Source organism: Entelurus aequoreus, linkage group LG04 (assembly GCF_033978785.1).
Source record: "Entelurus aequoreus isolate RoL-2023_Sb linkage group LG04, RoL_Eaeq_v1.1, whole genome shotgun sequence".
NCBI lineage: Eukaryota > Metazoa > Chordata > Actinopteri > Syngnathiformes > Syngnathidae > Entelurus > Entelurus aequoreus.
Window position 1 is genome coordinate 53,050,022 of NC_084734.1, and position 21,352 is coordinate 53,071,373.

The following is a 21,352-nucleotide window of genomic DNA, read 5'->3' on the forward strand; positions in this document are numbered from 1 at the left end:
TCCTTCTACTACTATGACTGAATAATGAACAATAATTCATTTGATTGACGTAACAAGCTTGCAATCCTACAATACCCCGTTTGTGGACAAGGAGACAAGACAGCCTTCGTAACACTTTCAATCTCTTTATTAACTAGCGCTAACACAATCCAGTGAAAAGCTTCAACAGAGATGCCGTCACTACCGGCAAACTGCCGCTGCTAAGCTAACAAACACAGCCGAGCTGAAATGCTGCTTTGAGCGCGCTCTCGCTGACTTCACACGTCACTTGGCAACATGCACCGCCTTTTAAAGGCACACACACAATTACACTCTGCTCTCATGATATGTCTCTCAACCGTTTATGCCAAATATTTAAAGTTTCTTTTTTTAAAAGCAACGCATCAATTAATTTCCTTAGTAATTAATTACATTTATTAAAGAGTAATCCCGCTAGTAATTCAATTAATTTTTGGGTAAAATAACAAGTAACGATAAATATTCAGTTTTTAAAAGTCATTTTCCGAACACTGCACATACAGTATAATGCCAGCCACTATCCTCGATGTTATTAAAGCATTAGTGAATTTTTAAATATTATATTGCTACCACGTGTAAGGAAGGGAACCAAAAAACGGTCCCGTAATGGCATTGCTGCCAATGAAAATGGTAATAACATACGGAAAAAATGTGTCGCGATCAGTGCCTCATTCAGGTGCTAAATGAATGCAGACTCAGCAATCTGCATCAAGTGCTTGATGCTAATGTTGTAGAAGTAACGTTTCAGAAGTAATTTAGAAGTAGTGATAAGTACCATTCTTGTAAGTAATGTAGTAGTAGTGATGTTGTACAAGTGATGTCTTGCAAGTAGTGTTGTCCCGGGCCGATACCAATATTTTGGTACCGGTACCAAAAATATTTAGATACTTTTCTAAATAAAGGGGCTTTATTTTAACAAAAAACGTTATGATACATTAAACATATGTTTCTTATTGCAAAGTTTGTCCTTAAATAAAATAGTGAACATACTAGACAACTTGTCTTTTAGTAGTAAGTAAACAAACAAAGGCTCCTAATTTAGTCTGCTGACATATGCAGTAACATATTGTGTCATTTATCATTCTATTATTTTGTCAACATTATTAAGGACAAGTGGTAGAAAATGAATTATTAATCTACTTGTTCATTTACTCATAATATCTGCTTACTTTCTCTTTTAACATGTTCTGTCTACACTTCTGTTAAAATGTAATAATAATTTATTCTTCTGTTGTTTGGAAGCTTTACATTAATTTTGGATGATACCACAAATTTGGGTATCAATGCAATACCAAGTCGTTACAGGAGTCATATTCAAAGTCCTCATGTGTCCAGGGACATATTTCCTGAGTTTATAAACATAATATAAATACAAAAAAAACGAAAGAAGATTTTGTGATGACCAAAAAATATCGACGTAACCATAGTACCGTAGTATGGACTAGATACGCTCCTGGATGTCAGGTGTAGATCCACCAGTGGCGTGCAGTCACTAGAGGCAGGGGAGGCAGGGCCTCACCTGCCATCATGGAAAGAAAAAAAATGTAAAAAGAAAAAAAAAAAAATTAAATTGTTATATGTATCCAGTGATTATACTAAAGTTATTTTCCATTTAACTTCACCAGTTTTAGATTATTTTTATTTTTATTTTCACATTTGCCATTCAAATACTGAGAAGAGACGGTGCGGTGATCAGCAGCCAGTTGAGGCACGTCACTGATTTGTGCCTCAACATGGATTGTGCACAATGACTCGGCTAACTGCTGAGCTGCTGTGCAGTGAGACTGTATTGCTATATGAATTATATCAGCTAACTAAACTATGGCATAGTTTAGTTAGCTGAGGTATATAATGTACAGTGGATTTTGTCAAAAACTGTATGTGTGTAACGTATTTCTTGTGCTGAGCATTCATAAATCTGCTGCAAAAGACGTACTGGTTGAGGCTCGCAGTAATCCGGCCTCCTGGTGGTAGAGGGCGGTAGTGATCCCAGAGATCATTCCTCGGCCGCAGAAGAAAAAAAAAGAAAGAAAAAAAAAGTTTGCAAGCGATTGTTTATTTCCTCTCGTCTGGACTTTTATTAAAAACATGGAGGATTACATATGTAAAATAAAACTGTTTTCTAAACTGGACTTTCAATCAAAGCAGGAGGTAATAATTAAAGGTAGACCAACGCCGGAGCTAAAAGGTTTGCTTTTGACTTCGGGACAGAAGACCCGTTCTTTTCAAACGGCGTGGTACACACGCAAAGGCTGGCTGTGTGGATGTCCAGCAAGAAAGGTAAGACCATAATAATGTTTTTTTTATTAAATGTGCTTTTTTGTGTGCTACAGTTGTGTAAAGAATGCTGGTATGAGCTTTTAAACATAACCCGTTAACTGCTGCCAATCACATGGTGAATAAGATACTATTTAGGGTTCATATGTTTGTAAATCTGACTGTGGTGATGCAGTGCCTCACCAGACATTAACCTCACCGCACGCCACTGAGATCCACCAATGCCGTTTGTTTACATTTTGACGCCGGTTAGCTATGGTGTGTAGTGAAGCATGTTTAGCTATTCCTCATCCTGCAGGGATGATACTTGTAAGTAGTGATGGGTCCGGCAACACCGATGCATGCGTCAAGCTCATAGAGCAAAACCCTGTGTCGGTGCGCGTACCGCTTTTAGAAAGTCACGTGACCGATCATGAGCTGTTTCGGTCACCTGACCGATACGCGAACTGTGTCGCACTGACGCCTCCTTGTGCCCTGTGAGCGGGTCTTTTCTACAGCCGGAGAAATAATAACTAAAAAGAGAAATCGTCTAAAATGTAATACGTTGGAAAAACTGTTTTTTTTAAATAAAAATTTGTAAAAAAAAATTAAAAAATTCCCAGTCCACAAGCATCCTCATTTACAACACGTTCTCTTAGATTTCCATGTTATGATACATGTTCACATTATTTATTGACTGTATCTAAAAAAGATACAAATATATTTTTATTTAAGTGAAGATATGAAATAATCCTAAATGAAATACATTGACTTTGTTTATAATATTGTATATACTAGGTCATAAAATCAGTGTCAGTTGAGTCGTCCATAGGTTGCCTGTAGGGATTTTTAATGTCCAGCAGATGTCAGTATTTAGTGACACAGTATCGACACAGTATCGTTACAGTTTTGCAATGTGTCGAAACGCTTCATGACGCCTCATCAACCCATCACTACTTGTAAGAAACATACTCTATTTGTCGCCATGGAGGCAAGGATTAGTGATTTAGAAGTAGCTAAAACACTGCCGACTGCGGCTGATTTTTAACCGCTAGCCCGCTAGCCATGTCTTAAAGCACCTCTTCCGGTGGGCATTTCAGTGTTATAACTTCACCTTTATCCTTAGTTTTTAAGCCAAAATGCGTCCGTTCTCCCTTTTCTGTCTACACACTGTGTCTGCTTGTAAGTACTCCGTGATTGTGCGCTGCCGAACATGCTCGTCTGTTCGTAAACCAGCAATGACACGACATGACGACGACGGGGGAGCGCGGAGGGTGGTGGACCAGTACTTTTCAGAGGCGGCATAGTACTGAATATGATTCATCAGTATTGCGGTACTATACTAATACCGGCATATTGTACAACACTAACTGCAAGTAATGTAGTAGTAGGGATGTTGTACAAGTAATTTATCTAAAGTAAAGTAATACCCATGGAATTATAAGCATCAGTATTACAAAAATTAAAATATATATGTACTTTTTTTCCCACGTTTTCTATGTTCTGTATGAAAGTACGTAGTCCTCAATCTCTTTTGGGCCATTTCCGGTAAAAAAAAAAAAAAAAAAGAAGTATCCCCAAAAGTCCCAGTCCAATGTTATAACTGCCTCAACCTGTCTGAGAAGCCTCATTTTCTACCACTCTGTACACTTTTATACAGTGAAGAGTGTGTGGTGGTCGTAGGTGTGCTAGTCCACTTCCTGAGCACTCTTAAGGTGACAATAACCAAGAAGTATGGCTTGGGGATATTAGTTTCTTTATTCCCTTGCCTTCACTAAAAACAGTGGAGCCATAATAGTGGTGGGGTGGTGGCTAGCCTTGCAATACATGAGAGCACTTTACTTTGGAATAATGATCTCTTTAGATTGTAGTAGATAGAGTTTGCTGTGTAGTGCAGAGTGTTTGAGTAAAAGGGAAAGCTTTTTAAATTGAGCGAGCGTCAGAGATCGTGCTTCAGTAATTATTGAAAGAGACAGAGTGTAGAGGAAGCAAATGGACCTGATGTAGCAGTGCTGATGCAGTAGCACATTATCACATGAATAGCAAGCATATGAGGATTTGCTCATCCTATCTGTCACATGGATGTGAACATTTAGGACACATTTCATACGCTCAAGATCGCCATTTGCGTGTCTCTAAGCTAAATGTAGTCCCACAGGAGTCGCTTGTGCATAGTTTTACTCAGGTCAAACACGGGTGAAGCAAGTTTGTACACACTTGACATGAACCTCTGTCAAATGCACAATAGACACAAGCAACATCAGCAACTCGAATACTAACATGATGGGCTATGCAGCTGAACCCGCTTATGTTGACAACCCGTCCCATCAAGTACTCGTCCACCGTGTTCTTATTATCACTAAAACGTACCCACTTAAATCGACATCAACATACAGGTGAAACTTAAAAAAATCAGTAATAAAAAGCAATATCGCGCAAAAGTTCATTCATGACAGTAATTGAACTTTAAATGTGAAACTAGTATGTGATATAAACTCATTACATGCTAAGTGATATATCCATCCATCCATCCATTTTCTACTGCTTGTGCCCTCCGGGGTTGTGGGGGGTGCTGGAGCTTATCCCAGCTCCATTCGGGCGGAAGGCGGGGTCACCCTGGGCAAGTCGCCACCTCATCACAGGGCCAACACAGATAGACAGACAACATTCACACTCACATTCACACACTTGGGCCAATTTAGTGTTGCCAATCAACCTATCCCAGGGGTCGGCAACCCGCGGCTCCGGAGCCGCATGCGGCTCCTTGACCACTCTGATGCGGCTCAGCTACATACATGCCGACCCCCCCGATTTTCCCAGGAGACTTATGGATGTCAGTGTCTCTCATAGACTACTCCCAGGAAAATATAATCCTATTTACACTCTAATTACTATATAAAGGGCATGCCCTAATTGCACTGCAGTAATTGTCCTCTATAGCATTTACATACAGCATGCCAGTCCAGCCACATGTTGCATGTTGTTATTACTTGCTCACACAGGCGACAGCAAAGCATACTTACTCATCAGCCACACAGCTTACACTGACGGTAGCCGTATCAAACAACTTTAACATTGTTACGTTACAAATATGCGCCACACTGTGAACCCACACCAAAAAAGAATGAAAAACACATTTCTGCAGAACATCCCACTGTAACACAACATAAACACAACACAACCATTACCCAGAATCCCATGCAGCCCTAACTCTTCCGGTCTACATTATACACCCCCGCTACCACCAAATCCCCCCACACATCAACCCCCCCCTCTCCGTGCGTTGGTTGAGCGGAAGAGTTAGGGCTGCATGGGATTCTGGGTATTGGTACCGTCAGTGTAAGATGTGTGGCTGTTGACTTAGTAGCCTTGCTGTCTGTAACGCTATCAAGCCAAAGCTGCATTCCACTTGTGGCCGAGCAGATACACTGATTGGGCAGACTCTAGAGGGCGCCAAATGCAGTGTCAACACGGTCTGATATTCGGGAGTCTCCCGGGAAAAATGAAAGGGTTGGCAAGTATGACGCAAGCGACATTCAAAACTCGCGGGCTGCACTAACATCAAATTTCCACATTAAAGTACGTGCCGGTGCTTGTGTCTGAGACCCCTCGTTAACATAGCACAAAGCGCTTAAGCTTTGTATGCGGTGTTTTTCATTTTAAATTTTAAAAGCATATTTTGTGGCTCCCATTACTTTCTTTAATGTGTGAAACTTGCCAAAATGGCTCTTTGAGTGGTAAAGGTTGCCGACCCCTGACCTATCCTAATATATCCATCCATCCATCTATTTTCTACCGCTTGTCCCTTACGGGGTCGCGGGGGGTGCTGGGGGGTGCTGGAGCCTATCTCAGCTGCATTCGGGCGGAAGGCGGGGTACACTCTGGACAAGTCACCATCTACTACAGGGGACTACAGATGAAAACTAGCCTTCTGGCTAATTCTGGCTTTTTTAACCATGTGTAGTCATGTGTTTTATGAAATTGCATTGTCCCCTTTGAAATAAACTAATCTAATCTAATTATCGGAGGGCCAACACAGATAGACAGACAACATTCACATTCACACACTAGGGCCAATTTAGTGTTGCCAATCAGCATATCCTGATATGTCATTATTTTATCATTTTGATGATCATGGATTACAGGTTGTTGTTTTTTTTTAAACTTTTTGGGGATTTTTGATTTGATGTTTTCATAAGCTGTAAACCATAATTGTCAAAATTCTATCAAAAGAAGACTTGAAAAAAATGGAGTTGCATGTTATGAGCCTATGTGATGTGTTAGTTTTACTTTGTCAATCTACTGGCTGGAATAAACAAACCTTTGCACGAAATTCTAATGTTTTGAGTTTCACCTGTATATGGTTGACAATCGCAGCATAACTACTGTTTGGTTACACAGCATGAAAATCTCAGTGACTTCCCTAGACAGTGATAAAATATATTCAAAATAAAAGCATGGCAGTACTTACCTAGATTCTACCACAGCCACTAACCAAATGTAAAACCATCTACCAAATTCGATAATTTTACGGGTTTCGACCAAAGTATGTCAGTACTGCCGGGTAAAATCACGTAAAATGAAAAAGTACCATATTTCAATGCCTTTGTTGCACGTGACGTCATGTTCGGCTACAGACCTGGCACCAGTTTTAAGCACTTGCAGGCAAATTGTCATATATATAACTGACTGCCTCAAGTTAATGTTGCAATTTTCCATACCAACAAAGTAAGCATGCCTGAAAGAAAGCGCTCAAAAGTAAGGTTCCACTTTTCAAAATGTGCTAGCTTGATGCTAATTTACATTGGATATGCCATACACATGCTACAGATTAGCATTAGCGATTTTACATGGCGATTTTAACACCTCCAAATTTGGTAATGAAAACCACAACTAAGATGCATGTAAAATCCAACAGCTGGTGTGTAATAAATATAATACTTACAGTATAAAAACTTTGTAGGACTCAGGTACATTCAACTTAAGACTACTTCCTGATTATGGAAACACACCTAGGACAAACTGAAATGAATTCATACTTGCAAATGAGACCCGGAAGTGAAAGAAAACAAGATATATTAACTGGACAGCACTGTTACTATGATCAGCTCACTGTTAAATAACTTAAATGGTACATTTAAAACATATTTTATTATTAAACAAATTACCATTTATTACCACAGGAACACACAAAAAAACTAAAAGTTAGTACCAATGAGTACCGGTATGGATTCCCAAGTATCTGATTTTTGGTGGTAGTTAGTGGTAATACCAATATATGTGTATATTGTAGACCGGAAGAGTTAGGGATGCAAGGGGATTCTGGGTATTTGTTCAGGAATTCGGGAGAATGGTTGCCCCGGGAGATTTTCGGGAGGGGCACTGAAATTCGGGAGTCTCCCGGCAAAATCGTGAGAGTTGGCAAGTATGCTTCCTGTCCGACTGCGGGGAGTCTCTGGGCCCCTTGGGGCAGGGCGTCCCGTCTTTCTCCCCGGGTAGGGTGTGGTCTTTCGCCGGCTTGGGGGCTGGCTGTCCCCTGCTTCTCCCGTGCCTTGTCCTCTGCTGGCCGTGTCTGTCTATGGCCTCCTGCTGGCCCTGCCGGACGGCACAGTAGACCCGGCTCTGGGGGTCCTGTCGCTGACTGCTTGGGGCAGGTAGTCCCTTGTTCACCTGCTGTTTTGATTTGGGTTCTCTGGGTGGCTGGGGCTGTATTTTGGCTCCTGCACACACTGGGAGACAAATATATTGTACATACAAATACACATACATACCCACATACGCACAATTATTCATACATATATACACACATACGTATATTCATTCATTCATAAATACGCGCACACATTGGTACTTACCCAATGCCACATACATAGTTACATACGCTCCCACATATATACACAAATACAGTACATACATACACCCTCACGGTACATACATCCATATGCACATTTACTGTACAAACATACAGTACATATACACATACTGTATACAGGCACATATGCAAACATACACTCATGCATACTGTATAATCACGTTTCATCAAACATCATCATCATCATCATCGGCAGTCACTCGTAGTCGAGTATGACTGTCCTCAGAATGGATGGGTTCCCATTCGGGAGGACGCCTGCGCGTGACGTCTTTTAGCGTGGGGAGACTGATGCGCCTGCAGCCACCACACGGTCCTTGGCAGAGAGGGGCCTTGATCCTTGCAGCCTTCATCCGCCTTCAGTGCCGTTGGACATGCAGTGTCATCCTCCGCCACTTCCACCGTTGAGGTCTTTGAAATGCTATTTAACCCATAGCTGGGACCCTGACAGGTACTACCACCCCGGGTCAGAGTGGACCTGGGAGCAATGATGACTGAGGGGTAACTCCACTTCCCCAAAACTCATACAGTCGTGGTCAAAAGTTTACATACACTTGTAAAGAACATAATGTCATGGCTGTCTTGAGTTTCCAATAATTTCTACAACTCTTATTTTTTTGTGATAGAGTGATTGGAGCACATACTTGTTGGTCACAAAAAACATTCATGAAGTTTGGTTCTTTTATGAATTTATTATGGGTCTACTGAAAATGTGACCAAATCTGCTGGGTCAAAAGTATACATACAGCAATGTTAATATTTGGTTACATGTCCCTTGGCAAGTTTCACTGCAATACGGCGCTTTTGGTAGCCATCCACAAGCTTCTGGTTGAATTTTTGACCACTCCTCTTGACAAAATTGGTGCAGTTAAGCTAAATTTGTCGGTTTTCTGACATGGACTTGTTTCTTCAGCATTGTCCACATGTTCTCAATGGGGTTTAAGTCAGGACTTTGGGAAGGCAATTCTAAAACCTTAATTCTAGCCTGATTTAGCCATTCCTTTACCACTTTTGACATGTGTTTGGGGTCATTGTCCTGTTGGAACACCCAACTGTGCCCAAGACCCAACCTCCGGGCTGATGATTTTAGGTTGTCCTGAAGAATGTGGCGGTAATCCTCCTTTTTCATTGTCCCATTTACTCTCTGTAAAGCACCAGTTCCATTGGCAGCAAAACAGGCCCAGAGCATAATACTACCACCACCATGCTTGACGGTAGGGTTGGTGTTCCTGGGATTAAAGGCCTCACCTTTTCTCCTCCAAACATATTGCTGGGTATTGTGGCCAAACAGCAAAATTTTTGTGTCATCTGACCACAGAACTTTCCTCCAGAAGGTCTTATCTTTGTCCATGTGATGAAAACAAAAATTGAGCTGTGTGGACAATGCTGAAGAAACAAGTCCATGTCAGAAAACCAACACATTTAGCTGAACTGCACCTATTTTGTCAAGAGGAGTGGTCAACAATTCAACCAGAAGCTTGTGCTTGGCTACCAAAAGTGCTTTATTGCAGTGAAACTTGCGAAGGGACATGTAGCCAAATATTAACATTGCTATCATTATGTATCCTTTTGACCCAGCAGATTTGGTCACATTTTCAGTAGACCCATAATAAATTCATAAAAGAACCAAACTCCATGAATGTTTTTTTGTGACAAACAAGTATGTGCTCCAGTCACTCTATCACAAAAAAAACAAGAGTTGTAGAAATTATTGGAAATTCAAGACAGCCATGACGTTATGTTCTTTAGAAGTGTATGTAAACTTTTGACCACGACTGCATATCAACGTTGTTCCCCTAGGAGAAACTGGGTAAAACACAGCACACTGACAAAGCTTAACCTATTGTAACTATAACAATCTACAAGGTTAATACAGTTTGCTTTTCTTTCTTCCCCTCCATTTATTGGCTTTCTTTTGTAATTCAAGTTATCATTACATATATGTATTGTTGCATTTGAAACAATTGTATTGTTGATAATAGAGGTAATTAATATTATTCATTATAAATAGTGCTATTTCTATTCGTATTTTATTGCTCCATTTATAGTGCAAACATATTAATTGTCATTTCGTGATTATTAATATTTACTTCACTAACTGCTTCATTTCTATCACTTTTCTTATCATATTTGTACATAACGTATTTGCTGACAATGTTCTGCTTTTGTGGTTGTTATTGTTATTGTTGTTGTTGTCTCTCTGTCTTATCCCCTTCTTGTCCCCGCTTTTTTTCTCTTTCTATCCCCTCCTGCTGTGGTCCGGCTGCGCCAAACATGAATAAAAATCCATTTAATAAAGTCAAATACAAACAAGGCAACAAGAGAAGTATCCCACACTTCTCTTTTGTAAAGTAAATCTATACAGCAAATATGGACATCTGCATCAACAATATGATTTGCCTGAGTGGCTAAACAGGACAAAATAAATAAATAAGCAACACGTGGACAAAAAAACCTCATTACAGTATTAACAACGTCCTTTGTTCAGGGATGTATTTCATGGGTTTATAAACAATAAGAAATGACAAAAGATTTTGTGATACTAAAACATATTGATTTAATCATTGTAGTATGGACTAGATATGACTCTTGGTACTGGTACAATCGATATTTGTGTAGAGCCCACGCATTTATTTACATTTAGGAGCGCTAGCTTGCTGTTAGCGGTTAGCTATTGTATCCTCCTATGGTGTGTAGTGAAGCATGTTTAGCTATTCCTCGTCCTGCTGGGATGATACTTCAAAAAAATATAGTGTATTTGTCGCCATGGAGGCAAGGATTAGTGATTTAGAAGGAGTAAAAACACCGGCAACTGCGGACGGATGTTAGCTGCTAGGTAGCTTTGTATTAAAGTAGCTCTTCCAGACCGGCGCTTCAGTGCTTATAGCTCCAACTTTATCGTTAGTTTTGAAGCCAAATGCATCCATTCTCCCCCGTTTCTGTCTTCACGCGCTTTCTTGTAAGTATGTGTGCATTTACCAGCAATGTCACAAGGTGACAACGGCGCACCAGCATGACCGTACAAAAAAAAAACTACTGGTATTTATCAAAGGCAGTATATTATCTTTTTTAATTCATTACTACCGCAGTACTTTATTAGTGTCGCTATATCGTACAACCCAAGTGTGAAGTGGGAATCATTTTTCATTGTGTGATTGCATCACCTTTCTCTTTGGCATCACTGATATGCTTGTGTATCGACATCAAACAAGGTTAGACCATTTTCGATCTCAAGATATTTTTTAATGTTTTTTTTTGGTTACTTTTTTCATCTGTATCGCACCTTGAAAACGTCTTATCTCGCCTCATTGGTTTGCTGACGTCATTGATCATCAGGCCTGTGTTGGCTCACCTTTCCATCTGCAACCAAATGGCTGTTCATGCTTTGATTGATTGATTGGTGTCCAACTTTTTCCCCAGAAATAAGAAGTCATGTTTCATTGCCTGATTACTTTCACTTTGAAAGCAGCTGCCTTACTGTGCCAAAATAATGTGACAGCACAACAACAACAAGATCATGGTGAACATTATTGAATTTGGTGCGACTTGATTGTTTTTTCACCATTGAAATACTTGTATGCAGCTTGAAGTCTGCATTGTTGACATGAGATGACAGAGGGCATCTGTCTGGCTGTGTCATCATGCTATTATTTTTCACAGACTCCTTAGTATTAAAAAGGACAATAGAGTATGATACACTGCTCAGTCCCTCCAGGTTTTTGCGGTTTTGCTATCGCACCAATTCATGCAAATTCAACCAATCCTCGCGAATTATGCGCGGCCTCGCAAATTGGTCGAATCCCCAAATTTTAGGCCATCATCAACAAATGTGCAAATCGAATTTGTCCCAGCAGCACCCAAATGCAGCGCCACAGGCTAACCAATCAAATGTCTCCCTATATCGTCTTCATTTCCTTGTTTGCACGGACAGAGATTTATTAGTTCACTTGTCATTCACTCATTTTACCAACAAAAATCACAGCCATAGATCACTTTTAACAGTTAAATTAAAAAAAAGCTTAGGATTGACCTTTAACCGTTAAACATGCACGGATGTGCACGAAAATGTCTGTAACTTGTTGACAACATAGTATACATTAGTCTCAAACTTTTTTCACCAAGTACCACCACAGAAAAACTTTGGCTTTCCAAGTACCACCATAATGACCAACATTAAAATATAGTAGCATAGCGGGTCTAAGTATTCATTAAAAACAAGGCAGAGGTTTTATTTAACAAGTAAATATTATATGTTTAACCGTTGTAACATTACACACAGTTTGAACTGTAACACTGTGTTTGATTATAGGAAAATAGAACACTGTACTTAAATCAAGTGATTCTTTGGCGTACCACTAGATGGAGCCCATGTACCACTAGCGGTATAAGTACCACAGTTTGAGAACCACTGCGTTAGACAATAAGACCAAGACAGCCTTCAGTGATGTTTGTTTTACAAACTATGCACACGTGTGTGAATATGTTACATGTGTATACAAAAATAAACCAGCAGATGGATCACACTGTTAGTTTAGATATGTATTAAATACACTAAGTCTAACTGTACACTTAATGAATGAAGAATATACTTAAAATAACTTTAAGAGGCATTTGTACAAATTAATAGATCGCCAGGAGGACGGTTGATAAAACTCGCTCGTAACTCGTCGTGAGTAAAGTGTGTTCACTTCAAACTGACACAGTGTGCGTGACTTTGAAAACTTTTGAAACTTTGAAAATATTGTTTACTACAAATTTTTGTGTGGTGTTGCTTCCTTATTTGTCATTATTCAAAGCTGATTTTAATGTGTAGCAATGGCAGCTGAATTGAATGTGACAGCGTGTCATAATTACGTCAGTCAGCTGGAACCAAATATACCGATAGAAGTATTTTAGTGCAAAATCTTCACGGTTCTCATGGACAGACCTAATTAGGAACCGGTATCAAAATTATTTATTTATTTAAAAAAGAACCCAATACTCGGTTTACATCCCTAGTGATAAACAGATCAAGGATCAGTGAAACACGATAGCATCATGTCGCAGTGTATAACATAGCAGTAGCAGTACGAACATAATAAAACAATCACTGCCAGTACAATGTCTGCTCTCACTAGGATGCCGCCTCATGGAATGTTTATATCTTAGATGAAGAATTAATCATAATCCTGCTGCAGGTGGAAAAAAAAAAGAAAAGAAAAATGTGGCCACGAACACGCATTTTTCATGTCTTTCTCGACCAACTTATCAGTTTATGGCAACAACCTTTTATAGAAGTGAGAGGCATGAATCATAATCTAGAATTAACTTTTACCAACTCAGAGACGATGCAGTAGCTGCTCAGTAGGTCAATATAGCATCATAAGATAGTTAGCACTCTGTGGTCAAAGCGCTGCTGAACATGTTTGTCTGCGTAATAAAAATATAGCTAATACTTGGTTAATATTCAGGTCACGACATGTAAATGGCGTATTGTTGGCGGTTTTGGGATTTTATTTATTATAAAGGCTTTATGGGCGCAATAGTGTACTCTCATTGGCTTCAGTGTTAGCCACCTTGTACTTGCCATATATTACAAATTAGAATGCACAAAAAAAGAAAAACATAGGTGTTCTTGTCTTACTTAGAGATTGTGAGTGATTGGCTGCTGTGTACAGATATAAACTATGGAATTGATTAAGCAAAGAAATCAAACAATGTACTAATATGATTCAGTTTAAGAGGCTGTTCAAACCAAAAGTGTTTACAATGTGCAAGGAAGAAGAAAATATGATAAACATCTTAAACTTGTTGAAAATTAGATACTGTTTATCTCATTAAGTAAGTCATAATAACTGACTTAAACATGTATTTAGAGTTCAATGATGTAAATTGTGTTATAAAATGAGAACAGGAAGATAAAATATGTGTTGGTAATTGCTATGAAGTGGAAATGGGAAGGATTAAATAAGCTTTGCTTCTTCCTACTGCTTTTTGGGAATGTTGTAAAGAAAAATTAAAACATTTAAAATATTTGATGTATCATATTGAAACTGGATACATGTTAGAAATAATCTTCAACCAACCAACCGACATTTAAAACCCTTCCTTGTGCTCTACATCGGTGGTCCCCAACCTTTTTTGCACCACGGACCGGTTTAATGTAGGCATTATTTTCAGGGACCGGCTTTCCACTTGTACCAGATAAATACAGCAAAAATAAGTGCATGAAAAATACAACTCACTATAACGCTGAATTAGTGGGAGCCCTGGGCCTGTTTCTTTGAAATGAGATGCAGATGGAAATCAGCCTTTGGCTACAATCTGTCACATTTATATTTTATATGTTCATTAATGTGGATTGTATCATGTCACAAAGTTATAACAAATATAACAAATGGCAACTTACTATGAGGAGTTCTATTGTACAACTATAAACAATGTTATTGGTGTGTCTAGTGCAGGGGTCGGCAACCCAAAATGTTGAAAGAGCCATATTGGACCAAACATACAAAAACAAAATTTGTCTGGAGCCGCAAAAAATTAAAAGCCATATTACATACAGATAGTGTGTCATGAGATATAAATTGAATTAAGAGGACTTAAAAGAAACCAAATTACCTCAAATATAGCTACAAATGAGGCATAATGATGCAATATGTACATATCGCTAGCCTAAATAGCATGTTAGCATCAATTAGCTTGCTGTCATGCAGTGACCAAATATGCCTGCTTAGCACTCCACACAAGTCAATAACATCAACAAACTCACCTTTGTGCATTCATGCACAAAGTTTAAAGTTTGGTGGACAAAATGAGACAGAAAAAGAAGTGGCATAAAACACGTCCTAGGAAGTCGGAGAAAGTTATTTATGTAAACAAGGTGAGTTCAAGGACCGCCAAAATTAGTAGGACAAAACGGTGCTCGCCAAACACTCGAATCAGTGAAGCATGTTTACTACAAAGTGTGCTTTATAACAATTAGGGAGGTTTGTGTCATGTTTGGCAACAGCGGAGGATGCATGTGCATGTACGAGCCAGTCTGCCCCACAACAAGAGGATAGAGAAAAAGAAGGAACTTATTGACTACAACTTCGGACTACAACTGAATTAATCAGCGAGTTCGCGCCAAGTTCTTCGGGTAGACCTTTACCATATACGGAGATATCCGTTGACGTAACCAAGGCAAAATACGTGAATAGCTACTCCAATTCCAAAAAGCTCGTCTGGAGGAAGTGTAACAGAAGGCAAGATTGTTTTATTACTGTCTCCGCCATGGTTTGATTTCAATCTATCGGGACTTATGCAGATCCCTGAAACACAAAAACAGGTGCTAAGAGGAAAGAAAAGTTTTGCAAGGAACATCCTTAAAACATTGCAGCTTGTGCCGCAACACTTAAAAAATGCTGGAGGGACTGACTGCGGACTTCTATACACTGTATCTTTCCTCTTATGCACCACACTACAGAATATATTGATGCCTTAGCCTACAAGCTTAATACGTTTCGTGATAGAGCTCTTACCTCAAACTACTTCAACTTTAGTGTGGTGCAGATTGTAAAGTGCTTCGCTCGCACTGCTTTGCCAAGATTTTTTATTTTTTTAATCCAATGAATGTCATCTGCTTTTCCTTCTTTGCACTCACTTCCTTCCCACCCATGGTTGGAAAAACAATGTATTCTTATGTCTATGAATGTTCTCATTCATCAAGGTCATTGTCATCTCAGGGCATTCAATCGATCACAACTGAACTGTCTTTCTAGCTATCCATCTGCTACAGTACTAGATACTGCTATCAAGTGAGATCTGACAGGGTTCACTGTGGCCTTCACAACACCATCTAGTTGTGGGGAGGTATCTGAAGATGGCTCCTTACTCACATTTTTGGCACCAACTTAATCATCTCAATCATTGTGTGCCTTCCAGACAGGGTAACTGAGGTGAAGACAAACATCTACGTCACCAGCTTTGGACCTGTTTCAGACACAGACATGGTGAGAAACCATATTCAATGCATTTCATGTATAACCATGTACTGTACATACACTCCGGAGGATGATGTTCTATATCCAAATGTACTTTGAAGAAACTTACGTCATCCTTGTGCTGGCTCACACTGCATAGGCCACAGGACTGAGACGGGTGTTGCTTTCTGAAGCGCGACATCTATTTATGCCATTGTATTCATCGTATTCACGTCAGTCCTTTGTTTATCCCGGGCTTTCCCTGCTTATCATTCTGAGACATGCACCTCCCCCATCACATCATATCATAAATGTCCCCTCCCTTTGTGCGGACCCATTTTCCAAGTGATTGATCCGCTGATTTAATGGCTACAATACGGCTGTTCAATTTTCCCCTCTCTGAATGATATGCAAATTAGAACTCACTCACTCGCACATGCTAACAGCCTGTGTGCACGTCCCACACACTCATTCTTTCCTAAAAGATACAAAGTAAAAGCCGCCTAAATGCAAAAATACAAAATTCTGATGAGAACCAACATCTGACTGGCCTGAAGGGAATCTGTCCTCTAAATTTAGGCCAGATTTTTCCTTATGTCCTTTTTCAACATGCCTTGCAATGACCAGATGGACAGACACACAGTTGACAGCAGAAATAATTACTTACAGTTGTCATCTTTGATCAAAATAATAACTCCAAGATCGAAGTGACATGGAAAATAGGTAAAGCCGACAGCAGATCAGTGAATTATACAATGCAAAAAAAGAGCTGACAAAATGTAAGATAAAAATACTTTTGGTCAAATAATTGTATGTAATAGAAACAGAACAGGGAACCTGTTTAAATATTGTGTTGATATTGTGTTATGCTGTCAATAGCACTCACCGTAAATAAATTGAAACATTTATTGTGACAATATCGGCCAATCTCAGTCAGGCATAAAACCCATCATTATTGGATATTATGTTTAGCAAATTTGTGCTATGCTTTAATTATGCCTCACGCTGAAAGAAATGTTACATTACACATTTCTACTCACACATTTTGACAGTTGTGCTTTTCAAGTGATATTGGATCCCAGATAGTAAAATCATTTGAATAAAATATTCTGTAACACTTTAGTATGTATATAGTATGTAAGTATATAATATTGCCCATTAATTAGTTGCTTATTAACATGCAAATTATTAACACATTGACTCCTAATTAGTCATTATTAAGTACTGTCTTATCTAATGTCTTAATAAGTACTTATTAATTCCTTATTCTGCATGGCCTTATTATACAACCAGTAAGCCATTAACTAAGAGTCTTAGTTAGCCTTAACCCTAACCCTAACCCCAACCCCAACCCTAACCCTAACCTGTTAATAAGCAACTAATTAATGGTGAATATGTTCCCAATACTAAAGTGTTACCAAATATTCTATTAATCCCAAATTTCTTACTGGGTAAATCTACATTCTTCTCTTCTTGGCCAACATGCTCAATCTCCAAGGCTTCCTCCTTGACCACGCCTATTCTATTGTGATTGGTCAGGATTAACCACAATATCCACTTCTTGCCATAAATACCGTTTGCTGTTGTTTTAGTGGTGTGCTGTGTCATCTTTAATGACGTAAAAAATGTGTCTTGGCTGAATAATGATTTGGAAACGTTGTATTAGATCTGTACTCAATCATCCAAAAATAGTCAAATATACAAAAAAACATGTTAGATGTTAGAATATATTTATCTATTTGAATTGTGATCGATTTGTCTTTCTTATGACATTATTTCGCTAAGGATTGTACATCGGATTAGTCTGAGCGTGGCCCCTACATCCTCAGTTTTCCTGTAAAAGGTTTGGGTTTGCACACTCCTAGCGCTTAGGTTATGGGTGTGCTGATACCGACTGAAAGTGTTTGCGTATGCTGTTTTGGCACGTTTAGCCCGATTAGAAGGTGCGTGCAAACTGACACAGTTACGCACAAATGGCTGCGGGCACTGTGCCGAGAAAAAGGTGATCATTGCAATGACAGATGACAAAGAGGAACTCTTTTGTCAATAAATGTGGATTGTACGAAATATAATCATTTTATTGTTTATCCAGCAATTCCGTCTTTCAACCGCTGGATAATAAAAATATTTTTTAATTTGTATATAAAATATATATTTTTTTATTCTTACAGCCAGACCAGAGTGTCTATTTTGGTACCTGACGATTTCGGCTACAACCGTGGCCTTCCTCAAAGGTTGTCACGTGATGTTGCTGTGACGTGTCTGGTCAGGTGATTTAAACAGTATTTGGCGCTGTCTTCCTGCTTGTAGTAGCAGGCTGACAGCGCCATCTGCAGTCCGAATCTTCTGAACTGTGTCCCAGTTGTGGGAAAGTCGTATGCCCCCTTCACAGTCTGGGGAGCGGTCTTTCGGATCTCGATGTCTTCTCTGATCCAACGGTGGTGTTTGTTGCTCTCGGTGCTGATGACATGGCCATGGTCCCAATCCATGAGGTAGTTCTCCCTCTTGCAGTGGTCTGATATGGCAGACTTTAGCTGTTCTTGTTGTACTTGTTATCTGTTGGCTTGTGTGCACGCTTCTGATGTTTCCCTTTCACAGTCTTTTCTGTGCTCTTTCTTCCTGATGTTAAAGACTCCCACGTATGATTTGTTGCACAACAAACAAGGCATCTCGTATATTACGTAGCATTTGTGTTCTTGGTCTATTTTGTCCTTGGGGTGATATGCATAATTTTCTGGCGGGCCAGATGTGCACGGCCTGCATTAATAGATATGCTGTGCGCATGTTTCACTGTTAAGAGTCCAGCCTCACGGTGACAACAGCTTTTCAAGTGGAACAAAAAGGGATTTATCTCTTCCTCTCACTTGCTGTGAATCCGGCAAACACACGTGCGATCACACATTTGCTGCGCTGTTGTGTGTGCTTTCCTTTGACAACAGAAGATTACACGGGTCAAGAGGTTGCCTCGGCCTCAGAGCCATCTTAGGAAAAGCTGCGAGGAACAAGCAGAGCACACATTAGCAAATAGATCAAGTCACTTGGCGCTCCTGTTGAAAGTAGCAGCTGATAAGACAAAGCAGTGGCAAGTCCACCATGTTTTCTTTCATGCTTCCACCAAGAATGGGAGTCACGTTCATCCTCCATACACACACAGCGACATCTTGACTGATGACTTGCATGTTCCTGCTAATCTGTCTCCTCTCTCCCTCAGGAGTACACCATAGATGTTTTCTTCAGGCAAAGCTGGAAGGATGAGAGATTAAAATTTCATGGACCAATGAATATTTTGCCTCTTAACAACCTGATGGCGAGTAAAATCTGGACCCCGGACACCTTCTTCCATAACGGGAAAAAGTCTGTGGCTCATAACATGACCATGCCTAATAAATTGCTGCGGATCACAGATGACGGGACATTACTGTACACCATGAGGTAATTTATGGCACTATGATGGAGATCTAATCTCAATTTGGGAATTATTTGCTCTCACGCCCAGACTCTCCAAGTCATGATTTCTGTGCTTAGTAGGAAGACACAGAAACAACTAATAGTTTGCATGTTGGGAAATATTTCAGCACATTTTATCCTACGATGATGACAATATATTACATGTTCATTTCATAAAAAACATATTTGTATTTTGCTGGTCTCTGCAGAACTGTTTTTTTTTTTGCTTTGCTGATTATAGCAAAGATCATTTCTGTCTGGAGGCGTTACAGATGGCGGGTGTCTTAAATAGTGCATGAGGCTTGTGAGTTGGATTTGTGGCTGTTTTTTTATTTAATTTTGTTTGTGTGGCACTGTTGTATTTAAGGCATTTACAAAGTCTTGCTAATCTTTCAAAATTGGATGCAGGTTAACCGTCCATGCAGAGTGCCCAATGCATCTGGAGGATTTTCCCATGGACTTTCACTCCTGTCCACTGAAATTTGGCAGCTGTGAGTAACTCTGATACCTGTGCTTACTGTTCATTTCTTTTATTCTAGCCTTCAGAATGGCGCTCGTATATTAGCAGTTTAACTAAGAAAACCAGTGTAGATGTGTGCTAGAGGGCTCATTCTAGGACATTTTGGCTTGAAATAAAAACATTAAAAAGAAAATGTTCCCTAATTTCCTGTTCTGTATTATAAGCAATACCAGGGTTGAAAGGTAACAGCATTGCAAATTCATGCTAAATTTAGTTTTTTTCTTAGGGCTAGCACCTAGCTATTTAGCTAGCTGTTACAAAACAGACAAACAAAGTTAAAGTCGCCGATTATGCAAAACCAACTTTTCTTACCTATTGGTACTGTTTTTGTGTATTTGGGATCTGCCTATGTCCCACAAATGTGTAATCAAACCATGGAGACATTGCACAGATATTTATAAAATAATCTTGCCTTCCTTCATGCGGCTGCCAGACTTTTGACCGGTGCACCCAGAACAGCCCATATCACCCCCGTTCTATCCAGTCTTCATTGGCTTCCAGTTAAATTCTGCATTGAGTTTAAGATTTTAGTCCTGACATTCCGTGCGTTGCATGGTGGGGCCCCTCAGTACATCACTGATTTGCTATGTCCCTACTCCTCAGGGCGCAGCCTCCGGTCTTCAGGCCAGGGTCTTTTAAAAATCCCCAAAACTTGTTTTATAACCCGTGGAGACCTGGCATTCTAGGCTATAGCTCCCAGACTCTGGAACAATTTGCACCATCCCTTTGTGATCTTGACTGTGTTGAAACTTTTAAGAAACATTTGAAAACTTCTCTTTTTAGTAAAGCTTTTAGTTAATGCACCTTTTAACTGTAATTTTTAATCCACTTTGTATCCTTTTTATGATGTTACCCCTGTTGTTTTAATTGAATTGTTGTTTTACTTCACCTATGTTTTGTACAGTGCTTTGTGATTTTATCTGTGAAAAGCGCTTTATAAATAAAATGTACTTACTTACTTACTTACTTACTTACTTCCTCCAATTAAGCCGTTTGGAATATTCTCTTTCCTCTGAACTTTTCCGCCCTGTTATGTCAGCAGATATCTCCATATATGGTAGCAATTTACCCGAAGACCTTTTTGCGAATCCGCCATTTGACGCTGAATTCAATAAGTTCCTTCTCTTTTTCTATCCTCTTGTTGTGGGGTAAACTGGTTCGTACATGTACATGCATCCTCCGATGTTGCCATTTCCAATACAAAGTAGCGCATTGGTCTAACTTATCTGTCAGTAGACTCCATACGGAAGCGCTAAAAACTACAACATGGCTGGCAGGGACAAAACACAGTCGAAGTGG

At 39.5% G+C, this 21,352-nt stretch overlaps 1 protein-coding gene across 6 annotated transcripts in view; it reads left to right on the top strand.

Moving 5' to 3' along the window:
* The window catches only part of LOC133648825 (gamma-aminobutyric acid receptor subunit alpha-2-like), a 128,671-nt gene that overhangs the window by 51,388 nt on the left and 55,931 nt on the right, over window positions 1-21,352 (top strand). For 4 of the 6 annotated variants that reach the window (XM_062045292.1, XM_062045293.1, XM_062045290.1 and 1 more), the window contains 3 exons: window positions 16,049-16,116; window positions 19,298-19,518; window positions 19,942-20,024. In XM_062045292.1, the coding sequence (XP_061901276.1) occupies window positions 16,049-16,116; window positions 19,298-19,518; window positions 19,942-20,024 (372 nt within the window). Of the gene's footprint in view, window positions 1-16,048; window positions 16,117-18,539; window positions 18,579-19,297; window positions 19,519-19,941; window positions 20,025-21,352 lie in introns of those variants that run through there. The other 2 variants (XM_062045295.1, XM_062045294.1) reach the window with 2 other exon arrangements.